A 15,743-nucleotide genomic window follows, 5' to 3' on the forward strand; every position below is an offset into this window, starting at 1 on the left:
ATGGCGAGCGTTCAGCAAGACAAACCTGCAGTTGTTTGTGTATTGTGAGTGAATCAGCCCCTCCCCCACCATGATCCGCGGGACATCGCAACAAATGACAGCCTTATAACCAGCGTTTAAGAAGTCCGTACTGATCAACGACGGGACCCTGTAGCTGCGGCTCAGTCTCCGGTAGCAACTCCATTCACTTGGAAACAGCCCGAGCCCTTGCATATGAGTTTCACAAGAACAACATCCAACTCGTCTATGGCGGTGGCACGGCAGGCCTCATGGGCGAATTGGCCCGCACGCTTGTTTCTCTTTCCGGGCCCCAAGCAGTGCACGGGATCATCCCTCGAGCTCTGGTCAAAGTCGAGCCCGGTTATGACAATGCCGAAGAGGTGAGGAACCCTTCTGCGGTCGTAAGCGGGAAAGAAGCAGAGCGGGTCGTCAAGGAGCCCATGGGTAAGATCGGGACGCTTAAGGAATCAGAGTACGGGTGTACCACCATCGTTCCAGATATGCACACGCGCAAGCGCATGATGGCCGAGAAGGTCCGCGAGGGTGGTCCGGGGTCGGGCTTTGTGGCGCTCGCGGGCGGGTTCGGAACTATCGAGGAGGTTATGGAAATGACTACCTGGAATCAATTGGGAATCCATAAGTTGGGCATGGTGTTGCTCAATGCCAATGGGTATTGGGATGGTGTGTTAGCATGGGTGAAGAACTCAGTCCAAGAAGGCTTTATCAGTCGTGAGAACGGCGAGATCTTGGTTGAAGCAAGGATGTCAGTGAGGTTTGGCCCAAGCTGGTTGGTTACAAGATTAGCAATGGGAGGATGCAGTTGAATTGGGGAGAGGAGTAGGCTGGCTGGTTAGCCTACTGGCGCGAGACTCTAGCCTATCCTCGGCATAAAGAGTTATCAACGTTGGTCATATGTTAGAGGCTAGAAGGGAGAGTACAAGGGAAGGACTAGAGCGCCAATTACGATTTCATGACACGAACAACGCACTGCGTCTGGAGAGTAAATGTCGTATTATCCCGATTTCGTACTAATGCCTGCGTATAACAATCCGAGAAAAGAGAGAGGAGCTGCTGCAAATCTCCAGCATTGCAATGACCAATATTTTCATATCTATGGGCGTAACCTCGAAACCTACGAATCGACCTCCATCGTCTCCTCTTCTTTCGTCTCTCCCGACTCTACAGCCTCTAGCAGCGGTACGAGTTGTTGACCCTCGTAAAGCTTGAAGCTCTCAATCTTTCCCTTTCCTTCCTCTCCGGCAAGACCCACCACACCGACAGAAGTATTATCAACAGTCAGTTCCTTGTCCTGGGACAAAGTCTCCTTGAGAGCCCGGAGACCATGGGTGATGAGCTCATCACGGGTACTGTTTGTAATCTTGTCCAGGTTCCGCTCCAAATAAGTCCGGGCCATCTGCGAACGAGCTCCGATGGCGCAGGCCAGCATTTCATGGATCATACCGGATGGTTGGAACTCGAATAGATGGGGGCCAGCTTCGTCAACGCCAGCGACGAGCAGGCCGACACCGTACGGCCGTTTACCGTAATGCTGGGTGTTTGTTTGGGCGCGGTCGGCGATCTGAGTAACGATGCGGTCCACGGGGATTGGTCGGCCGTAAGTCATTCTAGAGCCGAGTGACTGCTGCTTCATGTAGTTGGAGAGCACACGAGCGTCAGATGCAAGACCGGCGATAGCGATGCCCATGTGGGAGTCAATTTCGATAATCTTCTTCTGGTATGAGGAGAGCTCTTCGGCATTTCGCTATAGTGATCCAGACAAATTTGTTCATGTTAGCAAGCCGCCCACTGTTTGTTTCTCGGCAATCCAACTGTTGATGGCATTTCGAACCTTCAGGCCGACCAGAACGGCATGTGTCTTGTTAACCAACCCCACCACGACGGATCCCTGTTTGACGGCTTCTTGCGCATATTCTACTTGAAATATCCGACCCTGCGGGGAGCTGTCCGAAGTAACGATATTAGTGATAGAGCTTCTCCAGCTGGGACGGGGAGCTAGGTGGAACGTCATACAAGGTAACCGCATCGTTATCATAGTTGTTCCGGAACATTATGAAAGTTTGGGGAAAGTAATTATCGGGAGCGAGGAGGAATTGTGATATTCAAGTACTGCCAGAGAGGAAGAGGGGCGGCGAGGTATAGTTGATGGGACAAGAGCTGGTGGAGGAGGTTACCGTACTAGTAGGCAGTGAGACTGACGCGGTGACCAACGCAATTACCAAAGCTTCCGCTTGCTTGATGGTGGACTTGCCGCCTTGCCGCCTGAGGCACCAACACATTGTAGCTGCCGCCTGCGGTTCGTCCAACGTCACCTCAGCGACTGCATCGGCATCGGTCATTCCGACTACTTGGGTACTCGATTAACGTCTCCATGCTGAAGGAGCGTTGCCTTCAAATCAAGCTCCACTAACCTCCCTGAGACTATACCAGCTCAAGCTCCGTTTGCGCTACCCAAATACCATTATATCGGCTTTCAGTGTCTGGACCTAGACGGTCCTGTTACTCCGCATCATGACGGCCGGCCTTAAGACAATTATCGCACTGTCGTTCGTATGTGATCCATCGAAGTGATTGTTTATTGTATATTTGAAACACAAAGAAGGAGATTACTGACATCTCTCTTTCATCATTCAGGTCCTCGCCATTGGCTTCCTACTCGTCATTCTTTCCTCAGCTCTTTGGCACAACTTCTTACCGTTGATTGTCGTTGCGACTTACGTTGTTGCTCCCCTACCCAACTGGATCTGCTCACGATGTGCGAACCCAGATGATTTTATGGACAGCTCGGGAAATGCTGCAGCTGATTTTGGGCGTTTCTTAACGGGTTTCCTAGTCTTGATGGGCATTGGTAAGTTGCTCCGAGTTCGATTGAAAATGCGCTGAGCTATGATCGATTATTGAGCTCTAGCATTCATAAAAAGACTATTTTTGGGGATGGTCTCATGGCTAACTCCGATATTCTATAGCGCTCCCAGCTGTACTTGCGCATAGCGGCGCAATCCAGGTCCCGGCGATGATCATGTCGATCCTAGGTGGTCTCTTGATTTACGGAACAATTATTAGTTTCTCTATGTTCTTCAAGGAGCAGGAAGAGTTTTGAGTCACCATGGGTATCAACTAGTTCGGGTGAAATCACATAGGTGCGCTTGGTCGCATCTGATTTGCCAATTCACCAAACCTACGAAGGCTTCCTCTTATTCATGGAGCCATGGATTCCTTTATGAAATACCTCTTTGTTCTGACGTATGGTGAGAGTCCTTTATGTGAAATTTGCCGCGAATTCCAGCCATTAGTTTACTTTTATTCTATTCGAATGATACGATTGATGTACTATAGCTGCTGTGAGGTTATCTAGAGGTGTTAAGGGAGACTGGAGAGCTTTGAGGTACCCTTGCGGAGAGCATCCCAATGGTACATGTAAATGCCAATATGTAATACCTAGGCACATGCCTGGCAAACGTCAATATCACGTGATCACGTGCCGCTTTTTCCAGGCGCGTCGTGTAATTTACAATATAGTCTAGGAAACGCTTACTTCTTCAGCTGACCAAGGTGCCTTTCTCTTGAGAATCCGATATATTTATAAGATGTGAAATATTGAATTAGGAGAGTATATCTAAAATGAACATCTGGTCTGGTGGCATCGTACTGGATGGACAATCTCAACTCCGAGGTGAGGCGGCCGATCAACCTCGATCTATAAGCTACTAAGATCTATACAGGCCTACAACTAATTGACAGATCCTCTAATTGGCATTCTGATATAACAAGGGACTCAACGCTAAGTCTTCGCTGCTTTGTGAACCCAGCTTTGATACCATTATATGCGCGCGTTGGGCCAAACCTCGAATTGCATACAAATGATGCGGAAACATCGCAATGGCTTAAAACCAAGTTACTTGGGGGTGTTTGGCTCGGAGAGGAGGACATGGATAGGCTCCAGACAGTTCAGTGCCCAGTTGGTCTTCTTGTGAGTGTCGATAACATGATACGAACAAAAACAGGGTCAAACACCACAGACATACTAGTGTATGGCGTCCTGTCAAGCGCAACGTCATTGAAACGTCCTCCAACTCCTCCCGTCTCCTCTTCCGCAAGCTCTGATGAAATTGCTCTACGAACTATCAGACAAGAACTGAGAATATATGCTGCTCCCATCTCCTCGTCCCTTATCACCAGAACGCATGCCCTCCCAACACCGCAAAGTACGAATGAACTTCTTGGACATGAAACACTTGCAGAATTCCTTCCAGACATCCGTTCTCCGAGCCCCAAGCGTAAGCGGGTGGCAACGCTGTTTGAATCGGTTACACAACATCATAAGAGGGTGCGTCAGAAAGGAGGGGCGGGTGTCTCTCAGTTGATGGGGCACTCCCATTTACAGTCATCACACCAGTCACAAATACTCCGCATCAAGCGGGAGTCTGAGGAACCTAGTCTTCCTTTATTAGACCGAATTGCCGCACAACGCTCAAGATCTCTCTCCGTTGGCGCGAACCTAAACCCTAGCAAGCCTTCAGAGCTTCGTACGGAGCATCCTAGGCCCGGCAGCAATCGGGGACACCCACGTGAGTTGATCAAGAGGAATACGCCCAATCCCTTCATCGAATCCTCTTTGCGGAAGGAGGGAGAACCCTCACCGGCGTTACCTTCATCTGATGGGAGGGTTGAGCTTTCATCTGCACCCAAGGATACCGAAGACGTCATTCTCGAAAACAAGAACACAATCTCTCGTACGATATTAACATGCATGCGGCTATATGGCTTCAATCGCTCGACGACGCGGTCCGGATCTTTGAACAAGAACCCGAATAATCACGATATGCTTCCTTCTCACGCCGAAGAAAAGGATCCTCGCATTACGGCGGCAGCCGCACCTCTGGCCACGCCAACCCCAAGCACAGATGAAGACGAGTTTAAAGCGATGTACCATGCGACCTATCGCGCATCCACCTTCGCCCTACGGAAGTATCTGAAAGAAACGCCTGTTAGTCAAGGCAGCTCGAAATACTTGCCGCCTTTGCTGGATAAAGGAAAGGCAATGACGTATATTGATGAGTTCCTGAGATTATTCTGTGAGGAAAACTGAACCTGTCTGGTACAGTGAACGAGACATGATGTTACGATGTATATAATCACATTCACCTAAACAATAGATTACTTTGGAAACATTCCGCCAATATAACTTAAAAAGTTGTTGATCATTCTATACTACGTTGTCTCTGTATTCAAACAGGGAACAAAGCCACCATGGCCTACGAGTATTTGGACTTTGTAGAAACCAAGAAAGTCATATGTTCCATGCATGTTCCATTAACAAGGCAGCTCTGCTAGTAGTAGTAAAGCGATGACGGTATCGGTCTTGTGATTTTCCGACCGCCGAAGTGCATCATCGCCAACCTTCCCGATAGCTACGGAAGATCCGAACTCCATCCGCATATCAAGTTTACCTCTATTGGTGTACAAGATAGTTTACACTTGATTAAAACTCTAGACTGCTACGCCATGGATGTTTCCAACAACCGTCTTTTCCGGTTCTCCAAACCGGAATGGTTAAACAACAATAGCGTCCGCAACGCAGGCGTCTACACATCGGGAGCATTGGTGAGCTTATCTGCCCGTCCTATGTCAAGGTGCAATCGTGCTGACGAAGTCTACCAAAGTTTTCTCTCGGCTTCTTCTTCTTGGTCGATGCAGCAGCATTCTCTCACAGCTCACGAAATGGGTCAAACGTGCATGTCAAATTCGTCGACTGGATCCCCGGTATTTGCTCCGCGCTCGGAATGCTTGTTATCAACTCAATCGAGAAGTCACGGCTGCACGCAGATAGCTGGAGCTACAGTGGAAGTGGTGTCGCGTGGAAAGCGCGGTTTGTACTTTTCCTTGGGTTTGCGCTATTGGCCGGCGGTCTGGCAGGCAGTGTGGTTAGTATCCCTTTACAGATCCGAATGATGCCGCGAGATAGATACGCTCTCTGTCGTGAATATTCAATGATGACTAACAGCTTCCCCAGACGGTCATGGTTCTTAAATACCTCATTAAACAATATCCACTGCAAACGCTATACTTTGGAATCGCTAATATCGTAGCGAATGGACTCGTCATGATGAGGTATGCGCTTCATATCTGCCTTTTACTGCACGGTTCACTGACTGCTTTCCTCGGTAGCACGATTGTTCTCTGGATTTCACAGAACATAGAAGATGATTACACCTACAACCTTGCGTTGTAGTAACTGAGGGAATGTGGTGCTTATTTTGGGATTATATCATGATTAGCTGTTTATCTATCTTTCCCCGTTTGTTCTCTTGAATGGCTAGCGTAGTCGCGATTCATATCTCCTCTAGTCTTATGTTATGATTATGTTTGTGTGGGATGCCTATACGGTCAATTACATGATTTCAGTTTCCTTGTATACCCTACTCAAGTGGGCCGCATAAGTACGAGTTCCGAGCCCTTGATACCGGGAGACAATGAAGCAGGAACGGGTGTCGTACTGCATTCAGGCAGCAACATATTTTGACTCGGTAGATGCATAATAACCAGTTCAATACTAGTAACATAGAGCAGTCCCGTTGACTTTAGCTGGCCGTAAAGAGTTTTATTATCTAGATATCCCTTTGTAATATGCGGCTCGATTGAAGTACAAAGTCTTCCCTCATCCATGTGTAAACTAAGCCAAGTCTGGCTATGAATACAGGAAACATGATCCCAGTCTGTACAAACGTAGCCTTGAGGCGAGGAGGCGGGATATCATTCCCAGGAATAGATCGATGGGGGCCTATCACGGCAACCCGGCATTCGTCGTCGTTATTTCAGGTCAGCATCCTCAACAGACAGTCACTAAATGAGAGTGACAGCAATCGCAGTGGATAAAACGTCTGTCTTCGAGTGAGCCCATACAGCCGCACGTGCGAGTAACCTCATCGCGCCAGTAGTGAAAACGCGCCATAGCGAGGCATTGGGACATTTCAAACAACCATATGCACGAATGATCCTTTAAGCAGACGAAGGAACGGGGTGCGCCCGCAATCTATTCATAATGGCATCCACAGCATCCATGTCTCCAGCATCGACCTTCTCCCCCTGAGGATATCCCTCGGGCAGGTGCTTTACCAACTCATCCATAGCGGGCTGGTAGTTGCGCACGGCCGACGAAAGAGCGAACACAGCCTTCTTCCGCGTAGCGGGGTTCGAATCCGTAGTCGACATGGTGACCAGCTTAGGAACAGCGTTGAAGACGATGAGCTTATCCTGCGCCTTTTCGTTATTTTGGACGGCGGTACCGATACACCACGCAGCCATGCGTCTCATCTCTGCTTCCTCGTGCTGAAGGAGTTCAACCAGCGGCGTCCACAGGCCGAGGGGCTCGAGGTTATTTGCGTTATCAATAGACTCTATGAGCTGTTCGAAGTTGTCGAATGCGATCAGTTTGTTCTCGAGGTCAACTTCATCGGAGTGTAGTGCTTCCATAGAGGCTTTCATAAGGTCGGCGTCGGAGGGGCCGCCGAAGAGAGCGGAGAGCATCTCTGGAGTGATGCCGCGGGCAGCGGCATCAGTGGTAGTATTGGAGGCATTGGGGTCGTCGGATTGTTGGTTAGTGGAGTTTTTGATACTCCATTTGAGGAGGTTGTTCATGTTTGCGTCCATGCTGGGCAGGTTCTTCTTTGATTAGATTTTTGGAGGGGAAAGGAAGAAATTAAATTGGGTATGATTCGTACGAGAGTTATAAGAAAACTAAAATGGAGAAAAAAAAATTGTAGTGAAAATAATTTAGATTGGGTATGTTGTTGAGTCTCTTTTTGTCTTCTGAATAATGAACAAAAAAAAGGAACGAATATTTCGGAGGGGCAATTTAGTGGTGTTCTCGATGCGTCCAGATGGTTCAGGAATCTTCCCCGCCGCTTGCCCAATACCATCACAGCAAACCCTTAGATATATACATTGTATGTTGAACAAAAACAAGCTGAAGCGCATCTCGAATCCATTAATTTAGGAATTGACCACTATGGAACGCCTCTTCTGCTTCATACAGAGATGAATCTGATAGGTACCAGATCTACCCCTCCATAACTTACTCGACCCGCAGGCGGGCTATGACTGATCATATACTTAACTACTGCGGACTACTCCGGAGTAGTAGGCCTGAGAAGATAACAAATCTCCTTCCTCAGCACGAACAAGACAGACTCGTGCAGACCCGCTCCTCCGATACGAATACGGAGGAAAGCTGTAGTGGATCTAAAATTCCCCGGCATGCAATGCGTCTTGGAGCTTCCAGTCACGAACCTTTCCTCCCTTTACCAACACTATATGGTGTTGGTAGCCATATGTGCAGTTGCTGGAGATGGTTACGCCAGCATAGGGGTCATGGTAGCCCCTAATTGTCCAAGGAAATGCCAATCTAGTGTATTAACTCTGCTTTTGAATGATTTCGATATGCCACTCTAACATGAGGGTGTGACAATAGATAATGGGAATCGGGATCTAACTTGGATAGCATCGCATACATCCAACTAATACTGTACATATCGACCAATACAATACAGTACATAAATTGTATCGCCCGCTTACATAATACATATTCGTCGCACAAAATCCTCCTACCCCGCGATGGGATGCCAACCCCGCGGACACTGTCAGTCCATTGTGAAGCTGGCTGGTATTGAATGACGACCGTAATTACGAAAATATTCCAACAGTGATCGACCGATTCCTCCCGGGAATTGGGCACCGGTACTATTGGTACTCTTGAGAATCTCATCGGAATGGATGAAAAGGCGGTAAGGCCGGAATCGCAGCACAGTATGTACGCGCACATGCAATGGAAGACAGCGTATGGATATGACCGCCATTAGTATCGTCGCCTATCAAACCTTCAATGGGGGTGAATTAATTTCCCTTGGAAGAGACTTGTTGAAGATCAGCAATAAGCCTGACATTCAGAGACCCCCACAATCTTCTAGACCCTAGACAATGGCGATTCGCAAGAAGAACGTAAAAAAAGAGGGGCAAGGTTCAGAGGGATTGTGCTCGTAAAGAATCTGGAAGCCTGGAAATTCGACATCGTCATCATGTCCAGAGCTTATGGTGATAGCCGACCCTGATTACTTTTGTGGCCCTGTTCGCCGGGACGCTATGGGCTGAACCATTCGTAAACAGCCACAGGATCTGCCCCACGAGGATGCGCAAGTGGTTTTGCCATCCAGCAGTGCTTGAAGGAAAAGAGGACACCTCAGCTGGTATCCTTCCCGAACCGTTCTTACCTTGGAGGCGACGATTGCTGGAATTCGGGGGCGAAACTATATGGAATGGATATCGAGGAAGGAATGGAAGAATTATACACCGTTCCTACTAGTATCTATTTTGCTTCTTTTCTTTTGTCCAAAAGAAGAACGTCTAAAAACCAATATGGAATGGATTGCAACTGGTCCAACTTCTCTCGCTCTTGTTCCGTACCGGAAATCTATTACGGTTCATTACTGACACAGTGTGGCGGTGACAGCAGTCGGGCCCAACGGCACCACAAAAAACCCCCCTATTTGCCGCCTAATCATAGAACAGCGTGGTCCCGTATAGTCCAATTTAGGCTTACCCACATACGCTCACCTAGCATGCTCCTCTAAGGCCACTCACTTGCCTTTACCCCCCTAATACCTAAATTTACCGCCAACCTCTCCTTTTCCTCTTCTTAACACCACTTCCCCCCTCCCCCCTTCCCTTTTCTGCGACTACTGCTTTTCTTACTAAATACGCTCGACCAGTAATTCTGCTCCGTCTCTCCTCCTCCACCCACACCTCAACCAACTTACTTCCACCACACTTGCTACTCTCTCCCTCTCTCACTCACTCACCCAACTTGACCTTCATCACCACCTTATTCTCTCCTCTTTCTCGTACCTATCTTCCCACCCTTTTTTAATAGCTCTTCTCATTCTTGTTTCCTTTCCTTTTCTTTTTTTTCCCTCGTAGTAATCCTATTCAGTCATCATGGAAGGTACGTTTTCTGCCACCTCAGCGCCTTGCGTCTAGCTGTTCTCTTCCCCTCCCCCTTCCGACGCTTTGTCCGATTGTTACTAATATCATCCTGTCTCGCTCGTATAGAGGAAGTTGCTGCTCTCGTCATTGACAATGGGTATGTTCTTGTTGGTTTTTGATGGTTTTGTTGATGGAAAACCCCCCGTGTTTTCCATCCCATTCGAGCAGCAAAACACCAGCTGCCGGCACCGGTCGCACCGATCGAGGATTCCTTTCCCGACGCAGCTTCAGCTTTTATGTTTTCTGGAATCGCAACGACGAGATGGATTTTCTTTTATTCTCAATGCGTAAATGTGACTTGGCTCCTATACTGACAAAACTGCCCTTAGTTCGGGTATGTGCAAGGCCGGTTTCGCCGGTGACGATGCCCCCCGTGCTGTCTTCCGTAAGTCAACCCCCGCATTAATCTGATACATGCCCCTCCCGCGCTCGCCATCCCTCTCCAAGTTCTCAGGTATAGCTATTTGCTGTTTTCTCGCAGTAAATAAGCGCCGTCTGGATGGATCAGCTGTGACGCGTGGCCCCACATCATGAGGAACTCGATTTACTGACCTGAAATTCAGCCTCCATTGTCGGTCGTCCCCGTCATCATGGGTAAATATCCTCCGATTCTCCCAGCTAGCTACTCCAGAGCGATGGCCACTGACATTGTATCAGTATCATGATTGGTATGGGTCAGAAGGACTCTTATGTCGGTGATGAGGCACAGTCCAAGCGTGGTATCCTCACCCTCAGATATCCCATCGAGCACGGTGTCGTCACAAACTGGGATGACATGGAGAAGATCTGGCATCACACATTCTACAACGAGCTCCGTGTTGCTCCTGAGGAGCACCCGGTTCTCTTGACCGAAGCCCCTATTAACCCCAAGTCCAACCGTGAAAAGATGACCCAGATCGTCTTCGAGACCTTCAACGCCCCTGCCTTCTACGTCTCCATCCAGGCCGTCCTGTCCCTGTATGCCTCCGGTCGTACCACCGGTATCGTTCTGGACTCTGGTGACGGTGTCACCCACGTTGTCCCCATCTACGAGGGTTTCGCCCTCCCCCACGCCATTTCCCGTGTTGATATGGCTGGTCGTGACTTGACCGATTACCTCATGAAGATCCTGGCTGAGCGCGGATACACTTTCTCCACCACCGCTGAGCGTGAAATTGTCCGTGACATCAAGGAGAAGCTTTGCTACGTCGCCCTCGACTTCGAGCAGGAGATTCAGACCGCCTCTCAGAGCTCCAGCCTCGAGAAGTCCTACGAGCTTCCCGATGGCCAGGTCATCACCATTGGTAACGAGCGTTTCCGTGCTCCTGAGGCTCTCTTCCAGCCTAGCGTTCTGGGTCTGGAAAGCGGTGGTATCCACGTTACCACCTTCAACTCCATCATGAAGTGTGATGTTGATGTCCGTAAGGATCTCTACGGTAACATCGTCATGGTATGTATTCTCCCTTGGGCCTCGGGCCCATTTCAGAGAGTAGCAAATCACTAATGAATACTTAGTCTGGTGGTACTACCATGTACCCTGGTATCTCCGATCGTATGCAGAAGGAAATCACCGCCCTTGCCCCCTCGTCTATGAAGGTCAAGATCATTGCTCCTCCTGAGCGTAAATACTCCGTCTGGATTGGTGGTTCCATCTTGGCTTCCCTGTCCACCTTCCAGCAGATGTGGATCTCCAAGCAGGAGTACGACGAGAGCGGTCCTTCGATCGTTCACCGCAAGTGCTTCTAAGGTATAGTTCACCTGCATCCTTCCTTGAAATCAACCCTCACTGACCCCCTACTGCAGCTCTTGCGCATGATTAGTTTTTTCGTCGTATTTTCCTGTATTAAAATTTCAAACGGAGACTGGCGACATGCGGGCCTCTCTGACTCGGACTAGGAGGAAGATCGCCTGAAAAAGGAACTTTGTTTTAGCTGTGGAATAGAGATGGTTTATTTGAGACGCTTGTCGCTCGACGCGGACGCTTTTGCCGGCAGCAAGTTGTTCCTGAAAGCAAGAAGGGGAAGAGGGACGTAGGCGAAGGATGTACATGGGTCATGTGGACGGAGGGGTGAAAGCTCTATTCATATAGTTCTACACTCGTGTTTGAATCCTTATTTCCATACTGGACCTTTTTCCCTAACGAATTCTCGCCTCTGGGCTGGCCACGATTGTAAAATGCTGTTAAAACACTGCTATTCTGGCCCGGTTCACATGGGGCTCGGCTTCAAATTGACTGCGTCTTGCCACGATTGTCTAATGTTGCTTCATGGGGCCTATGTAGACTCTGCAGCAGGGGCGTATCATCTACAGCGCACTCCGGCCAAGAATCGATAGCTGTAGGTCGTTTGCGGCTCAAGAACACCAGCCATCGTAGTACAAACCATGATGTCATTGCCGTCCACAGACCAGTCTGGGCCCCGTTCGTAAGCAAGCTGTAACTATGTATCGCGGGCTTCTGTGATATTGTTGATGGGCCAGGTGCCCCATTGGAGATCGGACAAAAGTCATCGAGTTAGTCTAGCATCTATATAGACTTGACGTATGCATAATCTGTTCACTTTTAAAATTCTCATCTGCTTTGGTCTTGAGTTCATCCATCGTCGCACAGTAATCAGAAGAAGATAAAACATCAGGGAAAAAAAAGAAAACCCGAAGGGTGAATCATCGCATATCACCGAATGAATATACAACAGTGCATCTAAGCGTCCCACGTCTCCAGTCCCTGGAGGATACATCCCTCCTCTCCCTCATTCTTAGTCTTGAGTTCACCGACCTCGTAGACCGTCTCTCCCTCCTTCTGCAGCAGATCCTTGACTGCGGCAGCGGCCTCCTTCTCAACAGCGATGATCATACCCACACCGCAGTTGAGCGCACGTGCCATCTCAGGGGCAGTGACATTGCCGTTCTTCTTAAGCCAGGCGAAAACTGGCGGAAGCTGCCAGGTAGAGACGTTGATATGCGCAGTCAGCGTTGAAGGCAGCATACGAGGCACATTGTCAACCAGACCGCCACCAGTGATGTGGGCAAGACCCTTAATGGCTGACGAGAAGGGGCCGGTAGTCTTATTGCTGGAGGGGATGGAGAGCGCTTTCAGGAGAGGCTTCACATAAATGCGGGTTGGGGTAAGGAGGGCACGGCCGAGGGAAAGAGGTTCGTTGCTGAAAGGCATTGAGAAAGGAGCCGGGTCGTTGTAGCTCAATCCGGAGCGTTCGACGATTTTCCGGACGAGAGAGTACCCGTTCGAATGAGGACCGGAGGAAGCCAAGGCGAGGAGAACATCGCCGTCTTGCATAGCGGAGGTCTCTGGAAGAATAGCACGAGCATTGTCACCAACAGTGTTGATCGCACCTACGGCAGCACCCACAGCATCATAGGTGTCGTCAATGAAGAGGCCAGGCATTTCGGCAGTCTCACCGCCAATGAGGGCACATCCGGCCTGCACACAACCGTTGGCAACACCGGTGACGAAAGCAGAGGCCGTGTTGACGTCCAATTTACCGCAAGAATAGCAGTCGAGGAAAAACAGGGGCTCTGCGCCTTGGACGACCAGGTCGTTGACGTTCATGGCTACAAGGTCAATACCCACCGTGTCGTGGATTCCCACGGTGTGTGCGATCTTGAGTTTGGTTCCAACACCATCGATGGCTCCGATCAATGTAGGGGAGTGAGGGTGGTAGGCAGAGTTGGCAGCAGCCAGAGAAAAGAGACCCCCAAAGCCACCGATCACTGCATCTGTACCAGGACGCTTGGTCTGAGCAACAGAGCTCTTAATCTGATTGACGAGGTCATTGCCAGCGTCAATGGAAACACCGGCAGCGGCATAGGTGAGAGACTCCTTCTGGGATTCAACAGCATCTCTTTGCCTGAAGGCACGGTGCGCGATGTCCTTACGGTAGAACATGTCTTCAAAGTGAATTGTGGAAATGCCGGAATAGCTCTTGCGGACAGCTTCCTCGAGACTCGATGCTGTAGCGGTAGAAGCAATGACCCGACCACCAGCAGTCTGGAGTTCGTTGCCAACGAGTGTGGTTCCGGCATGGAAGATCAAGGTGTCCTCCGGAACCGGGTCAAGGGTGATGGTTTTGCCCTTGGCATAAGATCCAGGATATCCACCCGCCACTGCGATGACGGTGGTAGAGAAGTCGGGCTTGACGTTGATGGAGACACCGTCGAGCCAGTGTTCGGTACAAGCAACCATGATCTCCGCCAAATCAGTGTCATCGCTGAGCAGGGGCAGGAGAGTTTGAGTCTCCGGGTCTCCACCTCTAACATTATATTCGAGGACCTTAGGGCCATTCTTCGTCATCATAAGACCGGTGAAGAGGATACCCACGAAAGGGAAACCTTGAAGCAGTTAGCGCTCTATTGGTATAATTTTGTGCCCAATGTGGAAGGACAAACCATCTCGCCTCATGCCGTCAACTGAAGGCTGCACAATGGTGCGGTCAATCTCCTCAAGGACTTCCTTAGAAGAGATTGGGGTAGGGGCATAGCAGCCCATACCGCCAGTGTTGGGACCCTGGTCACCGTCGAAGATACGCTTGTGATCCTGTGCAGGAGGGAGGGAGCGGATAGTGTAGCCGTCACTGAAGGTGAGAACACTGAGCTCATCACCCTCGAGATACTCTTCGATAACAACCTCGTTACCGGCATCGCCGAACTGGCGGTCCAACATCATTTCGCGGAGTGCTTGGTGGGCTTCCTCTTTGGTCTGCGGGATAACAACACCCTTGCCACCAGCCAGGCCATCTGCCTTAATGACAACATTGTGGGAAATGGAGTCGATGTATTGACGGGCAGGCTCATACTCGCGGAAGTTCTCGTACGCAGCTGTGGGAATGTTATGGCGCTTCATGAAATCCTTGGAGAAGGCCTTGGAGCCCTCCATGCGCGCAGCGGCCTTGGAAGGGCCAAAACACCTAATACCAACTTATCGAAATGTCAACATGTCATCTGTCTTGTTTGTAACTGAGTTCTCCCCACCTGCTTGGAAATATCCTTGGATGCCATCCACAAGAGGCGCCTCCGGTCCCGGAACCACCAAATTGACTCCATTCTTTTGAGCGAATGCCACTAGGCCAGGATAGTCATTGCCCTTGACATTGGCATTGGAAATCTTGCTAGAAGCCCCCAAGCCAGTTCCACCATTGCCTGGGGCGACATACACGATTTCGACCCGAGGGGATTGACTCAGCTTCCAAGCCAGGGCATGTTCGCGGCCGCCGTTGCCGACGATGAGGACGCGCAACTGTTCTTGGGACATTTCGAATGCAGTGTTCTCGAGTAAACCTAATTGAGGAAATTATTAGGAACTGGATTTCCTACCCTCACGAGAATAGTATTGCAGAGAGGTAACATATGTGGTGGACTGCTTTTTAGGGCGGAAAGAATGGAGGGGCAAGCCATAGTATATGAAATAGTGGAAGTGCCCCTCTCTTTTATCATTGTTGAGTTTCCAATACCCAAGAAACCTCAACAAACACACAATTATATCAGAACCAGTACTCACCTCACTAGAGAGTCAACTTGAGAGCAAGCTGCATGTATAGCAAGTGTATCGCTTGGGGAAGAACCAAATCTTGAGTTCTCGGGGGTGTTAAGAGTCACCGCACCTTTTTTTTTTCTGCTGGCGGGACGGCGGGGCGTCTTTTTCTCCGACCCCGGATTTGGCTATGAGATTGAGTGTATTTTATTAGTCGTTGGTTTGG

General features: G+C 49.6%; 8 protein-coding genes across 8 annotated transcripts; 5 read left to right on the forward strand and 3 right to left on the reverse strand.

The window, feature by feature from the left end:
• Positions 1 to 824, forward strand: ANOM_010321 (LOG family protein; the record flags this gene model as incomplete). The annotated part of the gene is made up of 2 exons (XM_015555577.1): positions 1 to 44; positions 155 to 824. 2 exons carry the CDS (start codon positions 1 to 3, stop codon positions 822 to 824), a joined length of 714 nt encoding a protein of 237 aa, XP_015401465.1.
• Positions 825 to 962: 138 nt separating this feature from the next.
• Positions 963 to 2,183, reverse strand: pre5 (proteasome core particle subunit alpha 6). The gene is made up of 3 exons (XM_015555578.1): positions 2,032 to 2,183; positions 1,808 to 1,961; positions 963 to 1,762 (listed from the first exon to the last, which is right to left on the reverse strand). The coding sequence occupies exons 1-3, from the start codon at positions 2,067 to 2,069 to the stop codon at positions 1,133 to 1,135; spliced, it is 822 nt and encodes a 273-aa protein (XP_015401464.1). The 5' UTR covers positions 2,070 to 2,183; the 3' UTR covers positions 963 to 1,132.
• Positions 2,184 to 2,351: 168 nt separating this feature from the next.
• Positions 2,352 to 3,164, forward strand: ANOM_010323 (Vps55 family protein; the record flags this gene model as incomplete). Its single annotated transcript, XM_015555579.1, has 3 exons — positions 2,352 to 2,568; positions 2,653 to 2,866; positions 2,985 to 3,164. Coding segments are annotated over 3 exons (402 nt in total), but the record flags the coding sequence as incomplete, so codon positions are not given.
• Positions 3,165 to 3,639: 475 nt separating this feature from the next.
• ANOM_010324 (uncharacterized protein) lies at positions 3,640 to 5,107 on the forward strand (the record flags this gene model as incomplete). Its single annotated transcript, XM_015555580.1, has 2 exons — positions 3,640 to 3,691; positions 3,741 to 5,107. The coding sequence occupies 2 exons, from the start codon at positions 3,640 to 3,642 to the stop codon at positions 5,105 to 5,107; spliced, it is 1,419 nt and encodes a 472-aa protein (XP_015401462.1).
• A 346-nt stretch (positions 5,108 to 5,453) lies between these two features.
• Positions 5,454 to 6,433, forward strand: ANOM_010325 (UPF0220 family protein; the record flags this gene model as incomplete). The annotated part of the gene is made up of 4 exons (XM_015555581.1): positions 5,454 to 5,622; positions 5,682 to 5,942; positions 6,032 to 6,129; positions 6,187 to 6,433. Coding segments are annotated over 4 exons (549 nt in total), but the record flags the coding sequence as incomplete, so codon positions are not given.
• A 584-nt stretch (positions 6,434 to 7,017) lies between these two features.
• Positions 7,018 to 7,668, reverse strand: fes1 (Hsp70 nucleotide exchange factor FES1; the record flags this gene model as incomplete). Its single annotated transcript, XM_015555582.1, has 1 exon — positions 7,018 to 7,668. One exon carries the CDS (start codon positions 7,666 to 7,668, stop codon positions 7,018 to 7,020), a length of 651 nt encoding a protein of 216 aa, XP_015401460.1.
• A 2,300-nt stretch (positions 7,669 to 9,968) lies between these two features.
• act1 (actin ACT1) lies at positions 9,969 to 12,289 on the forward strand. Its single transcript, XM_015555583.1, has 7 exons — positions 9,969 to 10,015; positions 10,123 to 10,153; positions 10,386 to 10,441; positions 10,620 to 10,650; positions 10,714 to 11,485; positions 11,551 to 11,782; positions 11,839 to 12,289. The coding sequence occupies exons 1-6, from the start codon at positions 10,009 to 10,011 to the stop codon at positions 11,779 to 11,781; spliced, it is 1,128 nt and encodes a 375-aa protein (XP_015401459.1). The 5' UTR covers positions 9,969 to 10,008; the 3' UTR covers position 11,782; positions 11,839 to 12,289.
• Positions 12,290 to 12,733: 444 nt separating this feature from the next.
• On the reverse strand, positions 12,734 to 15,298 carry ade1 (bifunctional aminoimidazole ribotide synthase/glycinamide ribotide synthase; the record flags this gene model as incomplete). The annotated part of the gene is made up of 3 exons (XM_015555584.1): positions 12,734 to 14,379; positions 14,437 to 14,964; positions 15,019 to 15,298. The coding sequence occupies 3 exons, from the start codon at positions 15,296 to 15,298 to the stop codon at positions 12,734 to 12,736; spliced, it is 2,454 nt and encodes an 817-aa protein (XP_015401458.1).
• Between the last annotated feature and the right edge of the window lie 445 nt (positions 15,299 to 15,743).

This window comes from Aspergillus nomiae (assembly GCF_001204775.2).
Source record: "Aspergillus nomiae NRRL 13137 chromosome Unknown contig00585, whole genome shotgun sequence".
Taxonomy (NCBI): Eukaryota; Fungi; Ascomycota; class Eurotiomycetes; order Eurotiales; family Aspergillaceae; genus Aspergillus; species Aspergillus nomiae.

What these genes read in the sequence shown, in the direction of transcription:
- pre5 (XM_015555578.1), bottom strand. Translation starts at nt 2,069, where the DNA reads ATGTTCCGGAACAACTATGATAACGATGCGGTTACCTT. An exon ending in GATAACGATGCGGTTACCTT is followed by an intron (nt 1,962 to 2,031) that starts GTATGACGTTCC and finishes TACTTCGGACAG; the next exon opens with CTCCCCGCAGGGTCGGATAT. An exon ending in GGATTGCCGAGAAACAAACA is followed by an intron (nt 1,763 to 1,807) that starts GTGGGCGGCTTG and finishes GGATCACTATAG; the next exon opens with CGAAATGCCGAAGAGCTCTC.
- act1 (XM_015555583.1), top strand. An exon ending in TGCCCCCCGTGCTGTCTTCC is followed by an intron (nt 10,442 to 10,619) that starts GTAAGTCAACCC and finishes CCTGAAATTCAG; the next exon opens with CCTCCATTGTCGGTCGTCCC. An exon ending in TCTACGGTAACATCGTCATG is followed by an intron (nt 11,486 to 11,550) that starts GTATGTATTCTC and finishes ATGAATACTTAG; the next exon opens with TCTGGTGGTACTACCATGTA.